At 44.3% G+C, this 19,886-nt stretch overlaps 1 protein-coding gene across 3 annotated transcripts in view; it reads left to right on the top strand.

Annotated features, from left to right (window-relative positions):
• The window catches only part of ZHX3 (zinc fingers and homeoboxes 3), a 70,369-nt gene extending 51,652 nt beyond the window's left edge, over positions 1 to 18,717 (top strand). For all 3 annotated transcript variants that reach the window (XM_006121885.3, XM_075901326.1, XM_025184015.2), the window contains exons 3-5: positions 5,152 to 5,237; positions 10,203 to 13,153; positions 15,436 to 18,717. In XM_006121885.3, the coding sequence (XP_006121947.2) occupies positions 10,348 to 13,153; positions 15,436 to 15,446 (2,817 nt within the window). In that variant the 5' untranslated portion in view covers positions 5,152 to 5,237; positions 10,203 to 10,347 and the 3' untranslated portion in view covers positions 15,447 to 18,717. The remainder of the gene's footprint in view (positions 1 to 5,151; positions 5,238 to 10,202; positions 13,154 to 15,435) is intronic.
• The last annotated feature ends 1,169 nt before the right edge of the window (positions 18,718 to 19,886 follow it).

Consider the following 19,886-nt stretch of genomic DNA (forward strand, 5'->3'; position numbering starts at 1 on the left):
TAACAGGGGCATCCTCTTAAAACACTTACTGTATGTGACCAAAAGCATTTGCGTGTAGAAGAACCAAAGTGTAAATGAATGGCTTTGTTCAGTCTGTCCAAACGAGAATAGCTCTGTTCTACTCTATTCTGCCAACTGGTAGAGAATGAATACGATGATTCAGTCAGCCTCTTTCTACTGCCTGTAAACCGAACATGGCATTTTCAAAGCCAGGCTTAATCTACAAAGCTCTCTGAACACTGGGTATAAAGAAAAATTGTTGTTCCTCAGCACAAATGTTGACTTGTGTGATGTTGCTGGCAACAGCTGAGAACCTAAGGTTGTTTATAATGCAAGGTAAGAAGATGCAAACAAGCTATTATTGCTCTAGCCTGATGGCTTGCCTTGGGTGGATGATTTATTTTGTAGGCACCCTGATTTTAAGTGCATGTGGCGTTAGCCCAATGAAGGGCACTTCGTCAGAGGAAATGCTGATCGGACATTCATGTAATTAGCTGTCCCTCAGAGGGTTAAACAGATCTTGAATTAAATGCTCTCTGACCTTGTTATGTTGCAGGACTCTATTTTCAGGGTAAAGACTCTGGATTGCAGAGCAGTATCAGCCTTAATCTGTTTCCCCTCTACCCTGCTTTTACTTCCCCCTTAATAGAGGATGCCGCACAGGTACAGGCCCTAGATAAAGAGAATCCTGAATTCCAAATACGGCTTCACACAGAACATTCATGGCCTGTGTGCTAAGTTGGAACGTTCCCACGGTATAGGGGGCCTTGCCTATCAGTTTCTGCAGAACTTGAGTTCTACCGTAGCCATGTCTCTAGTGCTTTTGATGGTGAAGATAACTTTCCCATTCACCGTTGTCCCCCCCGCACTGCTGAAAGCCCAGATCTTGGCTCTGGCATTGGGCCTTTGGAGGGAAGGAAGAAGTCTGTCTGCCACTGCTCTGACATCACAGCTGTGTGTGTGAGAGCAGGTGATTTCCACTTTCAGACTTCAAGCTGATGAGTCCAACCTGAAAATCTTTGCAGTGCAGGAAGCTGGGCCAGGCAAAATTCAAGAGAGGAGGCATAGGCACCAACTTCTGCTCTAGCTGGGGGGTTCTTGACCCCCCCCTGGCACTGCCCCCACCCTCCCTCTTCCCACCTCTGCCCTACCTCCACTCTCTCCTTCCCCCAAGCCTATGCCTCCTGCTCCACACACGCCAATCCTCCCTCCTTCCTCTCCTTCCTGGAGCCTCTGAGCACCATGAAAGCATAGTTCATGGCGGTGGGACGTACTGGGAGGGAGGAGGAGGAGTTGGTCTGCAGGACTGCCCGTGGGCGGGAAACACTGGGGGAGAGGATCAGAAGGGGGGGCTTGGCTGCTGGTGGGTGCTGAGCACTGCTAGTTTTCTCTCATGGGTGTTCCAGTTCCAGAGCACCCATGGGGGTCAGCACCTGGGGGGTGGGGGAGATTCTGACTGCGCTACGTAACCATGCAGATTCAGGTAAAAAGAGCTGCCACCTGTGGCTACAACCATAGGAATCGCTCTGACTCACCCCTGAGGTGTTAAATGCCTCCACTCACCTCACTGGGTTTTAACTCCAATGTTTCTGTGTATCTGTATTGAGGTCTGTGTTAAGGTCTGCTTGATATAGAGTTTGAAAACTGATTTGAGTTAATCTGGGGCAGGTTGTTGTGTTTGGACCAGGCCTTAACTTTATCCTCCCATCGCATATCTTTCTGGAAATTCAGTAGCCCTCACCAACTCTCCTCCTTCTCAGCTGAATAATGGTGCGTGCACTGGCAATGAGGAAGATAATTAATCTGACTACAAGATGTGTCATGGGCTGATTACATTTGTTTTGTATTTAGAATGGTGACTAACTGTAGAGAACTGATCCTGAAACCTGCTTGGCCGTTAGGCATGTGGGATTCTGCTTTGTGGCACGTGTGCATTGCACTCCCTTTGTCACGTGCCCTTTCCTCCAGAGTGCCTATGTTACCATAGGGTTGCCAGGTGTCCGGTATTGAACCAGACAGTTCAGTATTTTCGCCTCCTGCCCGGTAAAAAAATTCAGAAAATACCAGATACCTATGTCCGATACTTTCTTATTTTTTCCCAGCCAGGAGGCGAAAATTCCAGGCTGTCTGTCTCAATACGGAGGCAGCCTGGCAACCCTAGTGCTTACCGGGTTCCACAGGGGAGCTGACCGGCCCGGCACAGGGAGGCAAGATAGCAGGTGATCGCCGGAAGTCTGTTAGGGCCAAAAAGCGTCACCAGGAATTTCGTAAAGGAGCCACAGTGGTGGGGTTTTATTATTTTGTGTGTGTGTGTTTTTGCTTAACAATTCTCGGGGTCCTTTTTTGTTGTTGTTGGGTATTTTTTCTGAAACCCTCTGGCAACCCTACCTACGTAAGCGAGGTCAGTCTCCTTTTGGAATGAAATAGTTAGCTGTGACCCTCACACGGAGCTGTTATGCTAAGTTGTCTGCACGCCTCTGGAGCATGGTACGAGTCCAAAGGCCAATGCTTAAGAGATGTGGGTGAGGGTGTTCTTTCTACTTTCTTTCTATCCATGTGAGGAATGCACTTTATGTGCACGGAGGCATGTGCGGATGTGCATTACTGGTAGAAACACGTACTGCTAGCGGAGGGTGCTCTGCTAATCTGCTGGGCGGCATTTGAATCTGTCCAAGGTGGCTGCTCAAACACTCAGCTTACAAAGAACATTGGTGGGTGTGTCTGGATAAACTAGCTACTTAGTATGGTAATATAGCCTAAAACATTTAATTTTACTAACATAACGGTAACCTGTCCGGTCTGGATACACACTTGTGTTAGAATACAACAAATAGTCTAGTAGCACCTTAAAGACTAATAAAACACATAGATGGTATCGTGCGACCATGTAGATGGTAATATGATACCATCTACATGTTTTGTTAGTCTTAAGGTGCTACTAGACTATTTGTTGTTTTTTAAGTTTTTCCTGTTACACAGATTCTAACTCGGCTACCCCTCTGTGTTAGATTGAATGTTTGTTGGCTGGTCCTTTATTCATGCTATTTTACATTGCTAATTACTGATAGACATCTGGGCACATACTAGAGAGAGGTGTGGGTGGATTATTCCCAAATAAAACATGGATCTATAAATAAAATACTATGGCTTGTTGAAGGAACACAGTAAACACTTCTTAAGTAAACTTCTTCCTGCTTTAAACAATAGCCTTCTGCCTTTAAAACATATCCACGATACCAGGGACCGGCACATTTTTAGTTTAAAAATAAACCAATATTATTATTGTTTGGTGTTGAAAAAGACAGAGTAATCCTGGCCTCGAGAGAGTAGCTAACAAGCAGGCCCATGAAGCATCAGGATAACCATTTAGTTAGCCTTATTTTTTTCCCCCCAATAGAACATTTGTGCTCAGACTGAGCTATGTGAAATTTCAGGGCATGTTTGTGTCCAAATTGCTGTGTATTGTCTTTTTTTTAAGTAAACATTGTCACAACCTTTACTCCACAGCTCCTAACATATCAGGTGGCTAAAGCGACTCCCGTTTGACCATCTGCCTCTCTGTAGATGAAAGTAGAGGACTGCCTGGGCCACGCCTGAGTGATGGTGCATCCCTTAGAGCAGGTCGCAGTGCCACTCAGTTTGGGGGGCTCTTTCAAATGGGAGATCCCCAGGAAAACTGCACCCCACAGTTTGTCCTAATTGTGAGAAATGTTCCCTTCAACTTGGACAGGAGGTTTTGGGGACAAAGTGGGAAAGTTCTGTAAGATGCAGAATTTTGGGAGGTCTGTAACTCCAGTGTTGGGAATGGGATGGTTTTTCTTACCTTCTAGATTCCGGCAGTAGGATAATAGCGACCATATTTAGTTATGTTGTGCATTAAGTTTTTATTTCTGGGCAAGGTTTGCAAAAGGTCACAAATAATCTTCTAATTGAGGACCTTGGCATTGTGCAGGATGAATGTTTTGCATTAACAGCCTAACTCATTAATTCACTGAAACATTTAAAACCAAACCAGTTACATCCAGCCGCGCTGAAAAAAGCAGAACATTCAGACCCAGCAGTGTGTATTTTGAAACCTTTTCAACCTTCTTTTGTTAATCTGTATAAAAAGCAAACTCTCTGAAATTGTAAAACACAGTTTATATTTAGTCTTGAGACATTGTTTGCCTTGTAAAAGAGGACACGGACATGAAAAAAAGCCAGCAAAATAATAAGACAACACAGTGGGTTGTTTGTGTGTGACAGAAGAGAAGAAAGGGGGTTATGCTTAAAGCAGCAGTGTTGGTTTTTCAAGTGATCATTAAAGTTAATATAGATATTTACATAATTACTGTTGATTAAAGCTTTTACACCACAGGCTCTAAAATGCAGCCGTCTTGTCTTATACCACCCTGGCGACCCAGTCTTGAGCATCAGTTAGTTGCCACAATGCCAGGCATATGAGTAGCTCATTTTGTTCAGTCTGCCTATGCCCGAGGTGAGGACACATGACTGGTATAAACCACCGCTGTCAGAATGCGGGGCTTAAAAGGACTGGCCCAAAACTAAGCAAAGCCAAGAATAACTTGCTGAGTAGAATTTCTTCTATTCATAGTCAGTGCACAGTGTTGATTACAGTCTCGCTATGTGCATTTAGAAACCAGTACAGTGAAAAGTCTGTGCAATGCCCTAGTATAGATGCAGTTGCACTGAAATAAAAGAGCTTATACAGTAATTCCTCATTTAACACGTGCCCGCTTAACATGTTTTCGCAATAGCATTTTTTTTTTAGGGAACGTTTTATGAATTACACGACCGTCCCCGGAATAACACGACTTCCCCAGCTGGCCTGTTGCCGGCAGCTGTGCGGGGCTTCCCCCGCCTCCCTGCAAAGTGGTGGAGGGTTTGCCACTTGCCGCGCCATTCCCCGCTGACCATCCCTGATAGACATAACCTACTCTTAAATATCTCCAGAGATGGAGATTCCACAACCTCCCTGGGCAATTTATTCCAGTGTTTGACTATGTAATACACATACTTGTGTGTTACATAGCAGAGCATTATTTATGATTTGTCAACCTTTTGGAAGTAGAAGTCATTGTCTCATTCCCTTCGTAACTCTGGTGCTGGTATTCATTCAGCTGATGTTTCATTGCTACTTTCCATCAACAGGTCAATCTGCTGTAGGATAATATATGGGAAACAAAGATCCCATGTGGACGCATGACTCAGCCTGAAGCATCCAAAGTGGTGGAAAGGTAAGTTCTGTTTTGGTACTAATTTTTAACAGTGGTTCATTCACTGTTTTGTTAACCAACACTTAAAGATTTTATGACACTGGAAAAGCATACAAGATTATTAGCAGATCCTATAAAATGCACAGAAACCACCTTGATACTCTTAACATTGTGATTTAGTCAATACATGACTCAGTTGCATCTGAGAATCTGCATTAAGTGTAACAGGTGGTTATCCTAGAAATGTAGGATTGGAAGGGACTTTGAAAAGTTGACTAATTCAGCCCCTTGTGCTGAGTCAGGGCCAAGTAAGCCAAAACTATCCCTGGCAGGTGTTTGTCTAACCTGTTCTTAAAAACCTGCAGTGACAGGGATTCCACAACCATCCTTGGAAGCCTGCTTGAGAGCCTAAAAAACAACGTTAGCAAGTTTTTCCAAATATCTAACCTAAATCACCTAAGCTGCAGATTAAGCAGATTACTTCTTGCTCATCCTCAGCGGGTTTGGGAGAAAAAAGAGGATGGTGATCAGTGTAACAGCCCTTAAGAATACGTTAAGACTTGTCAGGTCCTTGCTTGCTCTTCTTTTCTCAAGACTTAACGTGTCCAGTTTGTGTAGCCCTTTCCTCATGAATCAGGTTTTTCTAAATCTTTTTTTGTTTCTGTTGCTCTCCCCTGGACTCTTTCCAATTTTGTTACATCTTTCCTAAAGTGAGGCACCCAAACTGGATACACTGCTGCAGCAGAGGTTTCACCAATGCCAAGTAGAGTGGGACATTTTCTTCCCATGTCTTCCATTCAACACTCCTGTTAATGCAGACCAGAATATTAGCTGCCTTTTTTTTTTTTTTTTTTTTTTTGCAACTGTATCACTCCTATTCAAATTACAATCCACTATGACCCCCAGATCCTTTTCAGGAGTACTACTACCCAGCCAGTTATGCCCCATTTGGTAGTTGTGCATTTGATTTTTTGTTTTCATCCTAAATGTAGTACTTTGCATTTGTCTTTATTGGATTGTAATTGTATAGAAGCTTCAGGGGGTAGCCGAGTTAATCTGTACATGATAAACTTAAAAAACAACAAATAGTCTGATAATATTTTATAGACTAATAAAACATGTAGATGGTATCATAAGGTAATTGTATAGTATTTGTCGTTATTGTATTGTAATTGCTCTATAGAAAAGAAATGGACTTACAGTACATATGATTACATTTGTCTAGTAAATTACCGCCATTCTTAATTTCAAACTCAATTTACACTCGGTAGTTTTATATTAAGTTAATATTTGTCTGCCCCAAAACATGGCCGTTATGACACTCCAAATCTAATTGTGTCTTCCGCTGTGTTGCTAATAAAGTTTGCTTGGATAAAATGCGGAAGTACATACAAGCACTTTGTAAATGAATACCCAGCATCAAGCAGCACTGTTGGTTCTCTGCAGGTGGTTCAAGCAATTCAGTTTTAGCAAAAGTGCCGATTACCTGTTCTGAGAGGTGACTGTAAAATGGCACAAAGAGGTTCTTGGCTCAGTTGCTCTGTTTCAGATGTACTCAGCTGATAAAAATCATCTTTTTAATTATCTGCCAACACTGCCTGGAATCTTTCTTGCTCTTGCATAATCCAGTCATAGAGATTCTGTAAATAGAACTCTGAGGACCTTCAGCAGAATTAACAACAAACTGGCAGAGAATCCAGCTCTGTTTCCTACAGCTGAGTTGGTTCTGCAGAGCCAAACAGGAGTAAGAAATAATGTAAACTTCATGAAGCAAAGTGAGCAGATGAACAAAGAACAGATCTGTGTAGTAAGAAGGGTCATTTTCACAGTTGCTCTTGTGACTTTAAATACTCTTTGAGGCCTTAAAATGGATCTTATTCTTATTGTCATTTTTAATTGACCTGACTTGGAAAAGTCTACCCAAACTCCTACATTGCATCAAATAACAGGGTATCAGAAGTTAGGATTGGGGGTAGGTGGCAGTTGGATGCAGTTCTTTGCTGAATAGCAAAACTCTTGGTTGCCTCAGTGTTCTGCTCATCAGTGCTTATAAATCACAGGCTGCTCCCAAAGGGAGGAGTAGAAACTTCACAAAAGCAGGTATTGGGAACATAAAATTCATACTACAGAAAATCAAGATCCAAATGCCTTTTGGATTTACATGGTGTTAGCAGAGCAAACGGTCCTTTCTGGGGCCAAGTTCAGTGATCACAAATGGTATTTCAGAACTATTTTGTAATCTCAAACCAGCCTCCAAGTTAGTTTCTCATCCGAGTATTTTAAATTGTGCAGAGGGGTTGCTCAGGAGAGCGCTGTACATCCTGACTCTTTTTCTTAGTTTATTTTTCTAGGGTATGGAGATTTATTTTGTTTAAAAACATATTTTTGATGAACTGGCAGGGTCAGATTCTAGTTCATCAGCTGAATTTAAATTAGGACCCTTCCCTGATTGAGATATGAAGCAATTCACAAAGAAAAAAAGGTAAAAGCAGGTTTTACATAAGCACTAACAAATGTTTTCACCTGATTCCCATGTTTCAGTGCATGACATCAGCCCAGAGAATCTGATAAGAAAACTGGTAGACTGCCAGTGCACACTTCTTATAACTGACAGTAATTACTTACCTGGATCTTCTAGTAGGATAAGTCAGTTTTCAATATCCATTTTCATTAGTGTTTTTATAAAGATCTCTGTTACTGTAAATCTTGATAAAGTGTGGCACAAAATCTCTGCGTAGTATGTATTCTGGGTAGCTATATAGTTTCAAGTGACCCTGCAATCTGGAAAATGCTACTTGGTTCTTGTATACAAGCTGTATTTTCCTTGAAAAGAATGGATACTTTTATTGCGAAATTCAAATAAGCGACCGAAGTGCTATTGATGAGAGAAGTGCCATAGGTAACAGATTGGAGAGGGAGTAGGTCAGAAATGTGCTGCTTCAGATTTGCATCTTGATTCTTTCTGGCAGATTATCCATGATGCCAGCTACAGAGACCATTTCACAGCCCTTAGGTGAGCTCTGCCATGGAGCACCCAGTGTACATATTGCAGACTCCACATGGCAAGAGACAAAAAGATTGTGCCTAGAGACCTGGCCAGCCCTAGCCTGCAGCAGAATATTACCTTTGTCTAGAATCACTGTAACTTGTGAAGGAAAGAGACACATTAAGGCTACGTCTACACTGGCATGAATTTCCGAAAATGCTTTTAACGGAAAAGTTTTCCGTTAAAAGCATTTTCGGAAAAGCGCGTCTAGATTGGCAGGATGCTTTTCCGCAAAAGCACTTTTTGCGGAAAACCGTCCGTGGCCAATCTAGACGCGGTTTTCAGCAAAAAAGCCCCGATCGCCTTTTTCACGATCAAGGCTTTTTTGCGGAAAACAGTACTATGCTGTCTACACTGGCCCTTTTGCGCAAAAGTCTTTCGGAAAAAGACTTTTGCTCGAACGGGAGCAGCATAGTTTTTCCGGAAAAGCACTGATGATTTTACATGAGATCGTCAGTGCTTTTCCGGAAATTCAAGCGGCCAGTGTAGACAGCTGGCAAGTTTTTCCGCAAAAGCAGATGATTGTGCGGAAAAACTTGCCAGTCTAGACACAGCCTTTCAGAATAGCTGTTCTGGATTAGCTTATTTTGAAGTAAGCATGCAGTGTAGACGTATCCTAAGAGATGAATGTGTACACATCAGTTGCTCTCTTGGGGAACCATCTTCCCTTGCAACTCTAGCTGAAGACTAAACAGACCCTGCTAAAATATGACTGAGAGAAAAAGGTGACACAAGACACTAAAAAATCCTGTATAGGTTTTGTGAATTACTGCAAAGATAGCCAAATTTGCAACCCTCTGACTGCGTCCTTTCCCCTCTGCTTAGTACTGCATCGGAAATGTCCACCTGCAAGGGCCCCCTGGACTTAGCGTACATTATAGCTGCTTACAACTGCCTGCTTTCATGGGCTCCTGTTCTTGCTAGACATTGATAGGGCAGATCAGGAGAGGAGTGTGTATGAAAAAATAGTGGTGAAAGATGTAAGATGGCACATGAATTACACTGGGTGGGCAAGCAAATAAGGAGTCACCAGACATAGCCCAATGTCAAAGCACAAGCCACCAAGCTGTGGCCCAGAATCTCAATATGATGACACTGTATGGCACACATATCTCATTTTCTTTTCTGTTCAGTCATCTGAACAAAATGCAAAACAAACTCATTACCAGCTTCCAAACTTTTTCGATTAAATAATTTATCATGTGAAGCCACTAACGTACCATACTAAGGACGTTAAGTAGCGTGTAATTCACTAATCAAATAGTTGATGCATTTTTGCATCGACTGTTCTGATTAGTTGATAGGACAGTGCTGCCCCTTTGAAATGCCGCCACAGTGTTTCACAAGGGCAGTGCCGCACATAGCCAGTTGCAGACACCCCAGCTGACCCTGAGCTCCATGTGGCACTGCTGCTTTGAAATGCCGCTGCGGCGTTTCAAAGCGGCAGCACCACTCAGCGGATCTCGGGCTCCATACGGCGCTGCCGCTTTGAAGTGCTCCACTCTTCCCTCCCCCTCCTTGCTGCCTCTGTCTGATAGAGGCAGCAAGGTGAGGGAAGTGACTAGCCAACTGTCCTGTCGACTATCCGATAGGCATTTGCTTATCGAATAGACTCATATACTTTAAGGTCAGAAGGGACCATTATGATTATCTAATCTGACCCCCAGCACAGTGCAGGCCACAGAATCTCACCCACCCCTCCTAGAATAATCCTCTCACCTATATCTCAGATATTGAAGCCTTCAAATACTTTGAAGACCTCAAGATGAAGAGAATCCTCCAGCTGTGATCTGTACCCCATGCTACAGAGGAAGGCGAATAGTTGACTAATCGACTAGTCCTTAACATCCTATACCACACCAGTTACAATCTGAATGTAAAGTGTACGTGTTATGCCTGGTGCAAAGCTTAGTAACGCTTCTCTCTCTTCTCTTCCTCAGGTTCAATGGCAAATGTAAACATTTGTCAACACTTCAAAAATATTCCTTGGGGCAGCATGGATGTGATGGAATCTAGCGTGCTGAACACTAGCGAAGAACAGCGCTTTTGTTTTTAAAGCATTAATTACTTGGGTTGGTTGCAGCAATGGCTAGCAAAAGAAAATCCACAACTCCTTGCATGATACCAGTGAAAACAATGGTGCTGCAGGAGATGGAATCAGATACGGTGGAAGATCATCATGGAGAAACTCAACAGCACGTGCTTTCTGAACCACTGGCAGCTAGTGATGCTGTTGTTAACAATAGCAGTAATAATGCAGCCTTGTCTAATGGGCATCGCAGCATTATAAATGGTGATGCTTACGTGTGTAAGTATTGTGATTTTGAGACTCAAGACATGAATCATTTTTTTGGACACTTGGATTCTGAGCACTTAGACTTCAGCAAAGATCCCTCGTTTGTATGTGTTGAGTGCAGTTTTCTGGCCCCAAACCACCAAGGGCTTTTGCATCACAACGCGGAATGCCACACTGGGGAAGCTAGCTTCCTCTGGAATGTGGCTAAACAGGATAATCATACAACAGTGGAGCAAAGTCTTTCTGATGCCACCAGCAACCAAGACCTTCCAGGAGAATCCTGTGAGGAGGGGGTGGATGGCCAAGCAGAGATTATCATCACCAAAACTCCCATTATGAAGATAATGAAAGGTAAACCCGAGGCCAAAAAAATTCACATGCTGAAGGAGAATGTACCAAGCCAGCCGGGCAATGAATTAGCAATGAAAGATGGTGACCAGTCATTCACCAATGGGTCTTTGCCAGCCAGCCAGTCAACAGCCAGCTCGGCAAAATCGTCTCATGTACTCAATGGCTCCATTTTGGGAAATGTGCCTGTTTTGCAGGCAGGTGTTACACAGCTTGTGTCATTGCAACAGCAGCAGCCACCCCCACAGCTGCACCAGGAGCTACCCACAGCCAAATCCCTTCCCAAAGTGATGATCCCTCTAAGCAGCATTCCCACGTACAACGCAGCCATGGACTCCAACAGCTTCCTGAAAAACTCTTTCCACAAGTTTCCCTACCCTACAAAAGCTGAGCTTTGTTATTTGACTGTTGTGACCAAGTACCCAGAAGAGCAGCTTAAGATCTGGTTTACTGCCCAAAGGTTGAAACAAGGCATCAGCTGGTCCCCAGAGGAGATAGAAGATGCACGGAAAAAAATGTTCAACACTGTTATTCAGTCTGTACCACAGCCCACTATCACAGTTTTAAATACACCTATCGTTGCGAATGCCAACAATGTCCAGCATCTCATTCAGGCAACTCTGCCTGGTCATGTGGTGGGACAACCAGAAGGAACAGGAGGACTGCTCGTTACACAGCCAATAATGACAAATGGGTTAAAAGGAAGCAGTTCGTGTCTCACGCTAGCAGTGACGTCGATTCCCAAGCTCCAGTCAGTTTCGCAACACAACACTGTGTGTTCAAACAGCGCATCGGCGGTGAAGGTGGTCAATACAGCCCAGTCTCCGCTGGCTGCATGCCCAAGCATCTCTTCACAAGCTTTCCTGGATCCCAACAACTACAAAAATAAGAAGTCCCACGAGCAGCTGTCTGCCCTGAAAGGCAGCTTCTACAGGAATCAGTTCCCTGGCCATATTGAAGTTGAGCGTCTGACCAAAATTACAGGCCTTAGTACTAGAGAGGTTCGAAAGTGGTTTAGTGATAGGAGATACCACTTCAAGAATATGAAAGGCAGTAGAGCTATGTTTGCTGGAGATAATACAATAATTATTGACTCCTTCCCAGACATTATCTTCACTGAGTCACCAAAGGACACTGAGTTAACTTCTATGACAGTACCGATGCCCGTGGCTCATCCCCAAACAAGGCGACAGTCTTGGCATCAAACGCCCGACTTCACCCCAACGAAATACAAAGAGCGAGCACCAGAGCAGCTCAAGGCTTTGGAAGGCAGTTTCACACAAAATCCTTTTCCTCCAGAGGAAGAAGTGGATCGGTTGAGGAGTGAAACAAAAATGACCAGGAGGGAAATTGATAGCTGGTTTTCAGAGAGGAGGAAAAAAAAGGTGATGGAGGACAATAAAAAGACAGAAGAAATGGCCCAGCAAGAGGAGGAGGAGGGTGCTGAGAGTAACTGTGGAGAAGAAGAAGACTCCTCAGATGAACTGAGGGTCTTGAGTGAAAATGGTTTATTAGATACATCAAGCAATCAGACTTCAGTGGAGCGGAAAGTTAGCCCAATTAAAATCAACCTCAAGAAGCTTAGAGTGACTGAGTCAAATGGCCAAAATGAATTGCGGAATGCAGGTGCAAATGATCCAGGGAACAACTGTTCTGGCACACCAGCTCCCCCCGTAAAAACCAAAATGAACTTTAAAAAAACAGCCCAACAGCGGCATTTGCTGAAACAAATATTTGTGAAGACACAGCGACCAACAAATGAAGAATATGATGCCATAGTTTCTCAGACAGGTTTGCCCCGGGCTGAGTTAATTCGCTGGTTTGGGGATACCCGATATGGTTTTAAAAATGGTCAGCTAAAATGGTATGAGAACTACCGGCGTGGTATCTTCCCTCCCGGGTTAGTAGCAATCAGCCAAGCCAGCAAAGATATCCTAGAGAACTATTACAAAAAGCACAAGATGCTGTATGAAAATGACCTAAAGAGCTTGTGTGAGAGAACGAAGATGATTCCACAGCAGGTTAGGGTGTGGTTTGCTGTAAAAACGGATGAAGAAACCAGGGCCGTGTCTGACACGGGAAGCGAGGACCGATACTCGAGCACGGGCGAACAAGCTGGAAGCCAAAAAGGGACATGTGATGCCTATTCTGAGGTGTCTGAGAACAGCCAGTCTTGGGAGCCCGGGGGCTGGGAAGGCCATTTGCAATCTTCGGAGACCTTTAGCCAGCAACCGGCAGTTCAGCTGGGTAAGCAACTGATTGACAGTTTGGTTGCTTTGATTAGCTGATGGGTTGTACATAGGCCAGCACCAAGAATCAAAGTCAGAATGACACTGAACATTAGCTAACAATTGACACTTTGCGGGGTTTAATGCCCATGATTTATTGTTCAGATTTAGTGAGTGGCAGAGCTTATTTGGTGGAGACCAAAAAAGCCAGGGCATGGGTCTGGTTAAACCAATTAAAAAAAGAAAACAATACTTGCTGCTCCTCTAGTCAAGCTTGTGCTTTGTTCAGTTCACAAATGCAGCGGGGAGTATGTCTACACTGCCACTCCTGCAAGGAGGTTTAACGGTAGTTCAAATTAGAAGCTTTAATTCGAACTATCTAGTCCGTGCTGCGTGTAGCCGCGGGCAAGTAGTTCGAACTATGGGGCATTTAAAAATGGCGGTGCCCGGAAACATGCAAATGAAGCCCGGGATATTTAAATCCTGGGCTTTATTTGCAAGTTCGAATGCCTACATTAGCCACGCTAGTTCGAACTGTGGTGGCAGTGTAGACATACCCAGGGACACAGAAGTTAGGCCTGGCTAAAACCCAGCAGGGGATTTATACCAGCATCCCGTCAGGAGAGGATTACTTGCTAAAAAGTATTATCATGGGCTGCGTCTACACTGCACCTCTCTTGCGCAAAAGCCTATGCAAATGAAGCGCAGATTAGAATGTTGCTGCATTCCATTTGCATAATTAATTAGGGGCCGTTTTTGCCCAAGAGGCTTTTGCGCAAAAAGGAGGTGTCAACACAGCTCCTTGTTGTGCAAAAACCCCCTCATGTGCAAGAGCCGTTCTTGAAAAGATGAGGAACAGCTCTTGCGCAGGAGGCGGTTTTTGTGCCAAAATGACCCCATATTAATTATGCAAATGAAGTGTGGCAATATGTTAATCCAAGCTTCATTTGCATAGGCTTTTGCTCAAGAGAGGTGCAGTGTAGACGTAGCCTTACTGAGTGGGAGGCAGGAGACCTTGGAATCTCCCCTGGGGAGCTGCCCAAGTGCTCAGCTTACAGGGAACACTGCACTCAGAGGCCCCCCCCTTCCCCATGCAGAGCAGAAGCGTCTCCTTGAGGATCCTCAGCAGCTGGACGGTTTCTGTGCTAAACCTCGCCAGCAAAACCTTGTGAAAGCAGATGAGGCTGAAACCAGGCTCCTGCCTGCCACACTGCGGTGCTAGGTTTGGAGGCCTTGAGTGAATTCAGTTCCAATCTTTAGTGCCCCCCCCATGTTTTTAAACACAGTTTCTAGACAAGGGTTTTAAAGGGACCCTGCTCTTGTGCTGAGCAGGAATGTGGATATAAGATAAAAGCCTCCGTTGCTGCTGCTTTCTGCTGAGATCTCCCTGCTCTGAGGATCCATCCACCAGGCTGAAGAAGTTGGGAACCCCCCCCCCCCCCACACACACACATTCTGACAGGAATGGGGCTGGGTGCTGTGCCAGCTTGAACAGCAGCACTAGCAGTGGCTGCTATTGCCATTAGCATGCCCCAAACATGGCCCGAGTTCCGGCTCGCCCTATGATCTGTCCCTGAGCCACTCCAGGACTCTCTTCTTCCCAGGCCTTGCTCCTGCTTCCCTGAAAGGCACTATGGTTCCCTCACCATCAGTGGCACGGGGCGAGTGAGGGAAGGGAGAAGAGATGGCTCCTTTGCCAGTAGCTCAAGTGGTCAAAAGCATAACCCAGCCTCCCTCCTCCCAATGAACTTTCTCACATGGGCAGGCCAGCCTGATGTCCTGCGCCATCCCAGTTGCTGAGTGGGGACACCCCATCCTACTCTGCTCCTCCCTAGCACCTGTGTTGGAAGGGTGGTGCTATGGGGAGGGTGTCTTTTACCTTACAGGTACTAACCCCACAGCTGAGAATACATCAGCTCTGCTGCTTCCCCTTCTTGGAAGAGCTCATATTGGCTGGGATTTGGGTAGGGCCATGCTCCATCTTGTTAGAGCCCTGGAACAGAGCGGGTCCAAAGGAGAACGGGGCTTAGCTGCAACAGATTTCTGCCATAGAAGGTGGCATCCTGCCAACAGCCGCAGCTGCCTTGGTGTAGCTACTGCTTCCTTCCTGCCCCCATGCAATTGCTACCCTTTGCCCCAAGCCTGTTCCTTCCTCCTTATAGCAGGAGCCTGTTCTAGCTTCATTTTAAGATCCAACCAGAGCGAAGAAAGACCTTCTAACAGAAGAGCTCGCAGCTTTGCGTACCGATTTCACAAGTAGGTGACACGTATTCTGACACTGTTTTATATTTTCTTTTTCAGAAACGGATTGACCTTAAGCTGCCTGCTATGAAGGATCCGCGATTACATGCAAGATTTTAAATCCATGGGCCTGATACAAATCTCAGCAGCAGGGAATGGTGTAAAAGCACTGCCAAAATGAGACCTTCCAGTACAGCGCATCAATCAATGATCGAGAGCAAGAGAATCGGGCTCTCGGAGCAGTGCTATTTGCAGCCTAATCTAGAATCTTATGAGCTGGCCAGAGTAGGATGTCAGTGGGAGCTTCTAGCTCCTGTGACGTAGGATGCTCTTGTTTCCTCTCCAGGGGATAAACTTTCAGATTTCATCTTCATATACAGAGAACGGAACCAACTTTTGACTTGCAGAGAGCTGCCTTGACAAGCATAATTAGTTTTGGACATTGAATGTGTAAGCACATTTTTTGCATAAAAATGGACTATCATGGCACAATACATTTTTATCTTCATGGTTTTGTAATGTATTTGTTCTCTAAGTGTTAGCAGTGTTGCATATGTCCCTGACTTTTGGGTCCCTGGATCAGGCAATGGTGAACACCATCATGAGCGTTGAGTATGTGTGTCCGAAGGAGAGAAGAGAAGATCTGAGAAACCATATGCCAGTCTTAATTTCAAGAACAGGATGAATGCGGGGTGAGGGTAGCTATAGATTTCTTTTCTTGAGAATTAGATATTTTACATCCTCCAGTATCCAGTGGAGTCAGGAGCCAGCAAAGGTCAGGAGATGGAGTTGGATGTAATCTGTTCCCCTATTGGCTGAAGCAATTTTATTTCTGTTTGTCAGGTGATGGAATGTAACATGGCCCGTTAGTCTCCAAGCCTCATGTTAATTACTGAGAACTAGCACTTAATTTTTCCATCGTGCCCTGTAATCCCTTTCATTGTTTCTCTAGAACAAATTGTTCTTCAGAGAACAGACAAAACATTGGGTTTCTGCTAATGTTTCAAGTTATCATTGTCTCTCTTAGGAAGGCAACCCATTTTACAGGCTGTAAGCTTACCTGTTAAACACTAGTTGAATTAGATTCCTTCTCTTATCCTGCTGTGCAATTGCTATTAACCTGTGCTCATTGGTCCAGGTCATGTTCCCTAGGCCTCCAACTGTAGACCTGTCTTTGTGAACTAGACAATAAATAAGTTGCAAAGTTACATGGTATATTAAGTGCTCATGTAATTATATACCCTTTTAATATGTATATGTGTACACTGTCTGGGGCTGTTACTGTTTTTAAAGCAGCCTCTTGATTCTTTTTGATTCTATTGTAGTTTTTCTTAATTTGGAAGGTGGTTTTCTTAGTGGGAGGAGATATTTATTAAAGGGATGAGTTGCAAGCTCAAAATGACCTGATCCAGTGGAAGTTTTACAGAGAGAGGCTGGTATTTTTAAATCTCTTCCAGCAGCTTGTCCAAAGGCAGTGTTTGATTAAGCCACCTTCTTGAGTAGCAGTCCCCTTCCCTCATGCCCTTAATTAGGTGGCCTTATTATTCAATAATGAAGGAGTAGCTCTCTCTAGTCGTAGCATCGCTTGGGACTGAAAGGGCTCCAGTGGGCACCTAAGTCTGTTCGTTCAGTCTGTGGCAATTTGGAGAGCCATGCTGATAACAGCATTTCTTCTTAGGCAGACGACAGCTGTACAGGTCAGACAAAACCTTTGTTAGAGGCAACACTAGCCAGACCCTCAAAGATGTGATCTTAACATAGCCTGGAGCAGCTCAAGGGCCGAGACCCTATGTTCTTGCTCTGATGAGCTGAGATGGCTATTCCACAATGATTGTTGGAACCTCAGTTTACATAGTCCCTGCACCTGTCATCTTGTATACCCTGAAACATCTGGGAAAGGAGGGAAAAAATCTAGAAATGTCTAGAACTGACAATTACTCTTGATTCTACTGCTGGGAGTCCAGTGACCTAAGAGTCTGGCTGTATGTATAGTGTTAACTAAAGAGAACAAATACACGTAAGTCATTTACTCTCTATATACATGCAGTATTTAAATAGGCACATATACTGTTCAAATACACATCTGATTCTTTACTGCATAAAATGTACATTGAAATGTTCACTGTACTGAGTGCTGCATAAATATGTTGGAAACCTACTTTGCCCCTTCAAGGTAACTCTTTTGGCATACACTTAAGAAGAGCCATCCCCAGGCCACATAAGGGAATGCTTGAGCAATTATCCCATGGACTGGTCTCTCAAATCTTTCCATGCACTGGCTGATTTTTTTTTGCAGCTGGATTTTAGTCAGCCCAGAAAACTAAAGGATGAGTCTAGAGAGTCAAGGGGATTTTGGCCTTGGTGTACCCAGAAACTCCAGCCTTGAAGCGTTAAAACTGCTCACTGCCTATTTGTGGATGGGGAAAGACAACAGGCTGTTTCATCTCTTTTCAGTAGAGGAATTTTCAAATACACATCCACGCAGCCTGACTTCCTTCAAGGTGGGCATTCTAGTGAATGGGATTGCATAGATCTGTGCATGGTGAAGGTGGGAGTAATAAAATGGAGCTGGGATAATGCTGCCAACCTAAACATCAAAAGAAAACTGGTTTCTCCCTCCCCCCCCCCCCCCCGCCAGTTTTAGTTGGTATTTCCAAAGGGGTTTGTTCTAAAGAAGGGAGAGCTACTGTCAGCCCTAGCTCATCTAATACTTGATAAACAGTTTGAAATGAAGGAGGCAGAATACAAAGATTTTAGTGCAAGACCTTAGAAGTGTGTATGCACCTGAAACTGAAGCAGTTGTGGACCAGCTCCTGGTCACTGTGAAGTGGTTTTGACAGTCCCATCTGCAGCACTTCTGCATTGTGTGTTGCAGGAAACGCCACCACAATTTTGCACCTAGACAGTATTTAACTTTTGTCAGCCTCTAAGCAGCAATCATTGTCACTTGGTCTGAATAAAAAGAGAGAATTGGGTAGAGTGGGGGTGGTGAAAGAGCATGTACTTAAGAGGAAATCTTTAACTTCTCCAACTCCATCAACTGAAAGGGAACCTATGGACACTGGGCTGCACAGCTGTAAAAATCCTTTTGTCTACATGTTTGCTGCTGTTGCTTCCATCCTACTAACATTAGACTTCTGTAAACAAGCTGGCTTAAAACCAGAAACTTTGGGTGCTTAGTAACTTGCTGTCCAGATCAATATCCATTCAGATCTCTTTTTAAAGCAGCATAGGTTTTCCTGATTCTGGAAACAGAATGGATGTGCTATTTAGTAGGAGCAGACCTGCTTACATGGGGCTCTGATTTTTGGCTAGTACAAAAATGGACTTAACCCCCCGCCCCCCCCCCCAAAAAAAACCCACTATACAATTTAATTAGACCAGGTTCCTCAGCTTAGTTTCTAGTTCCAGTTTCACAAGGGAGGCAATGGGATGGCAGTTCATGTAGAGAAAGAATTAACCTCTGCAGGGAGGTTTAATTAGCTGCCCTTTGCAGAACAGTGGTGCCAAACTCAGCTGGCTGCATTTGATAGTTACCTGCAGGCATCCAGCCTCACTGGTACTTGTATTAATCATTTTGCTATTTATTTGCAAATTGGGAATATACTCCCAGTGTTGTTGTCCCTTCCCTACTGACCACATGTCAAGGAGAGAATCTGGCCTATCATGTTGCTTTTTGAGGGCTAGTACATGCTGGGGATGGTTAAATCATGGAAAATAGGGAACAGGTGGTAAAATTAGGGCACACCACAGTGATGTGTCCATACAAACAGAAGGGGGAAGTCTGTATAGCTAATGCCTAATTTTCAAAGATATTGAAAATGCACAGCTCCATCAACTTCAGCTAGAACTGTGGGCACTCAGCAGCCCTGAAAATTCAGCTGAGTTCCAAATGTGGCACAGCAAGCTGGACTGTCTGTGCTTGCTCAGACTTGCTTTCCTACAGTAGTCTGCAGGGCACTTGCACCTGTTTCAGCTATTTAAAGCAGAATTGTCTCTCCCTTCTCCAGAAGCCCTTGTGTGTCAAACGTTTGCACAGTATGAGAATCAGTCAGGCACAGGGCAGCTGTGGTATGAAACTGAAATCAGGTTGGGTATCTAGTTTAATGGCCCATCTATGATCTCTGAGAGAGACAGTGAGGAGCGGGACTCCTGTTGCCCTAATCTCCAGACTGGAACTCTGCATCCATTTTAATTTGTCAGTTGATACAAAACAAACATGTAAGCTTCAGTTGACACTGCCAGCATGGAAGGGGATTTAGTCACTGTCTTTGCAAGGCTAGTTCCTGCTGTGGCCTTAGGGGCAAGGAGCTCTGCCAGGAATTTCAGAGTAGTTCCACAAAAGCCCTTAGATGATGCGTGCGTTGCAGCAAGAGGGACAGTGAACACAAAAACCAACAGGAAAACAAATGAGCCAAACTCTTGTCCTTCATTTCAGTACAGAACACACCACTCCACTTGGCCACACATTTGAAGGCTGGCCTTAAGCAACTCTCTCCTGGCCTGGTAGC

The sequence above is a fragment of the Pelodiscus sinensis genome, chromosome 18 (assembly GCF_049634645.1).
Source record: "Pelodiscus sinensis isolate JC-2024 chromosome 18, ASM4963464v1, whole genome shotgun sequence".
Lineage (NCBI taxonomy): Eukaryota > Metazoa > Chordata > Testudines > Trionychidae > Pelodiscus > Pelodiscus sinensis.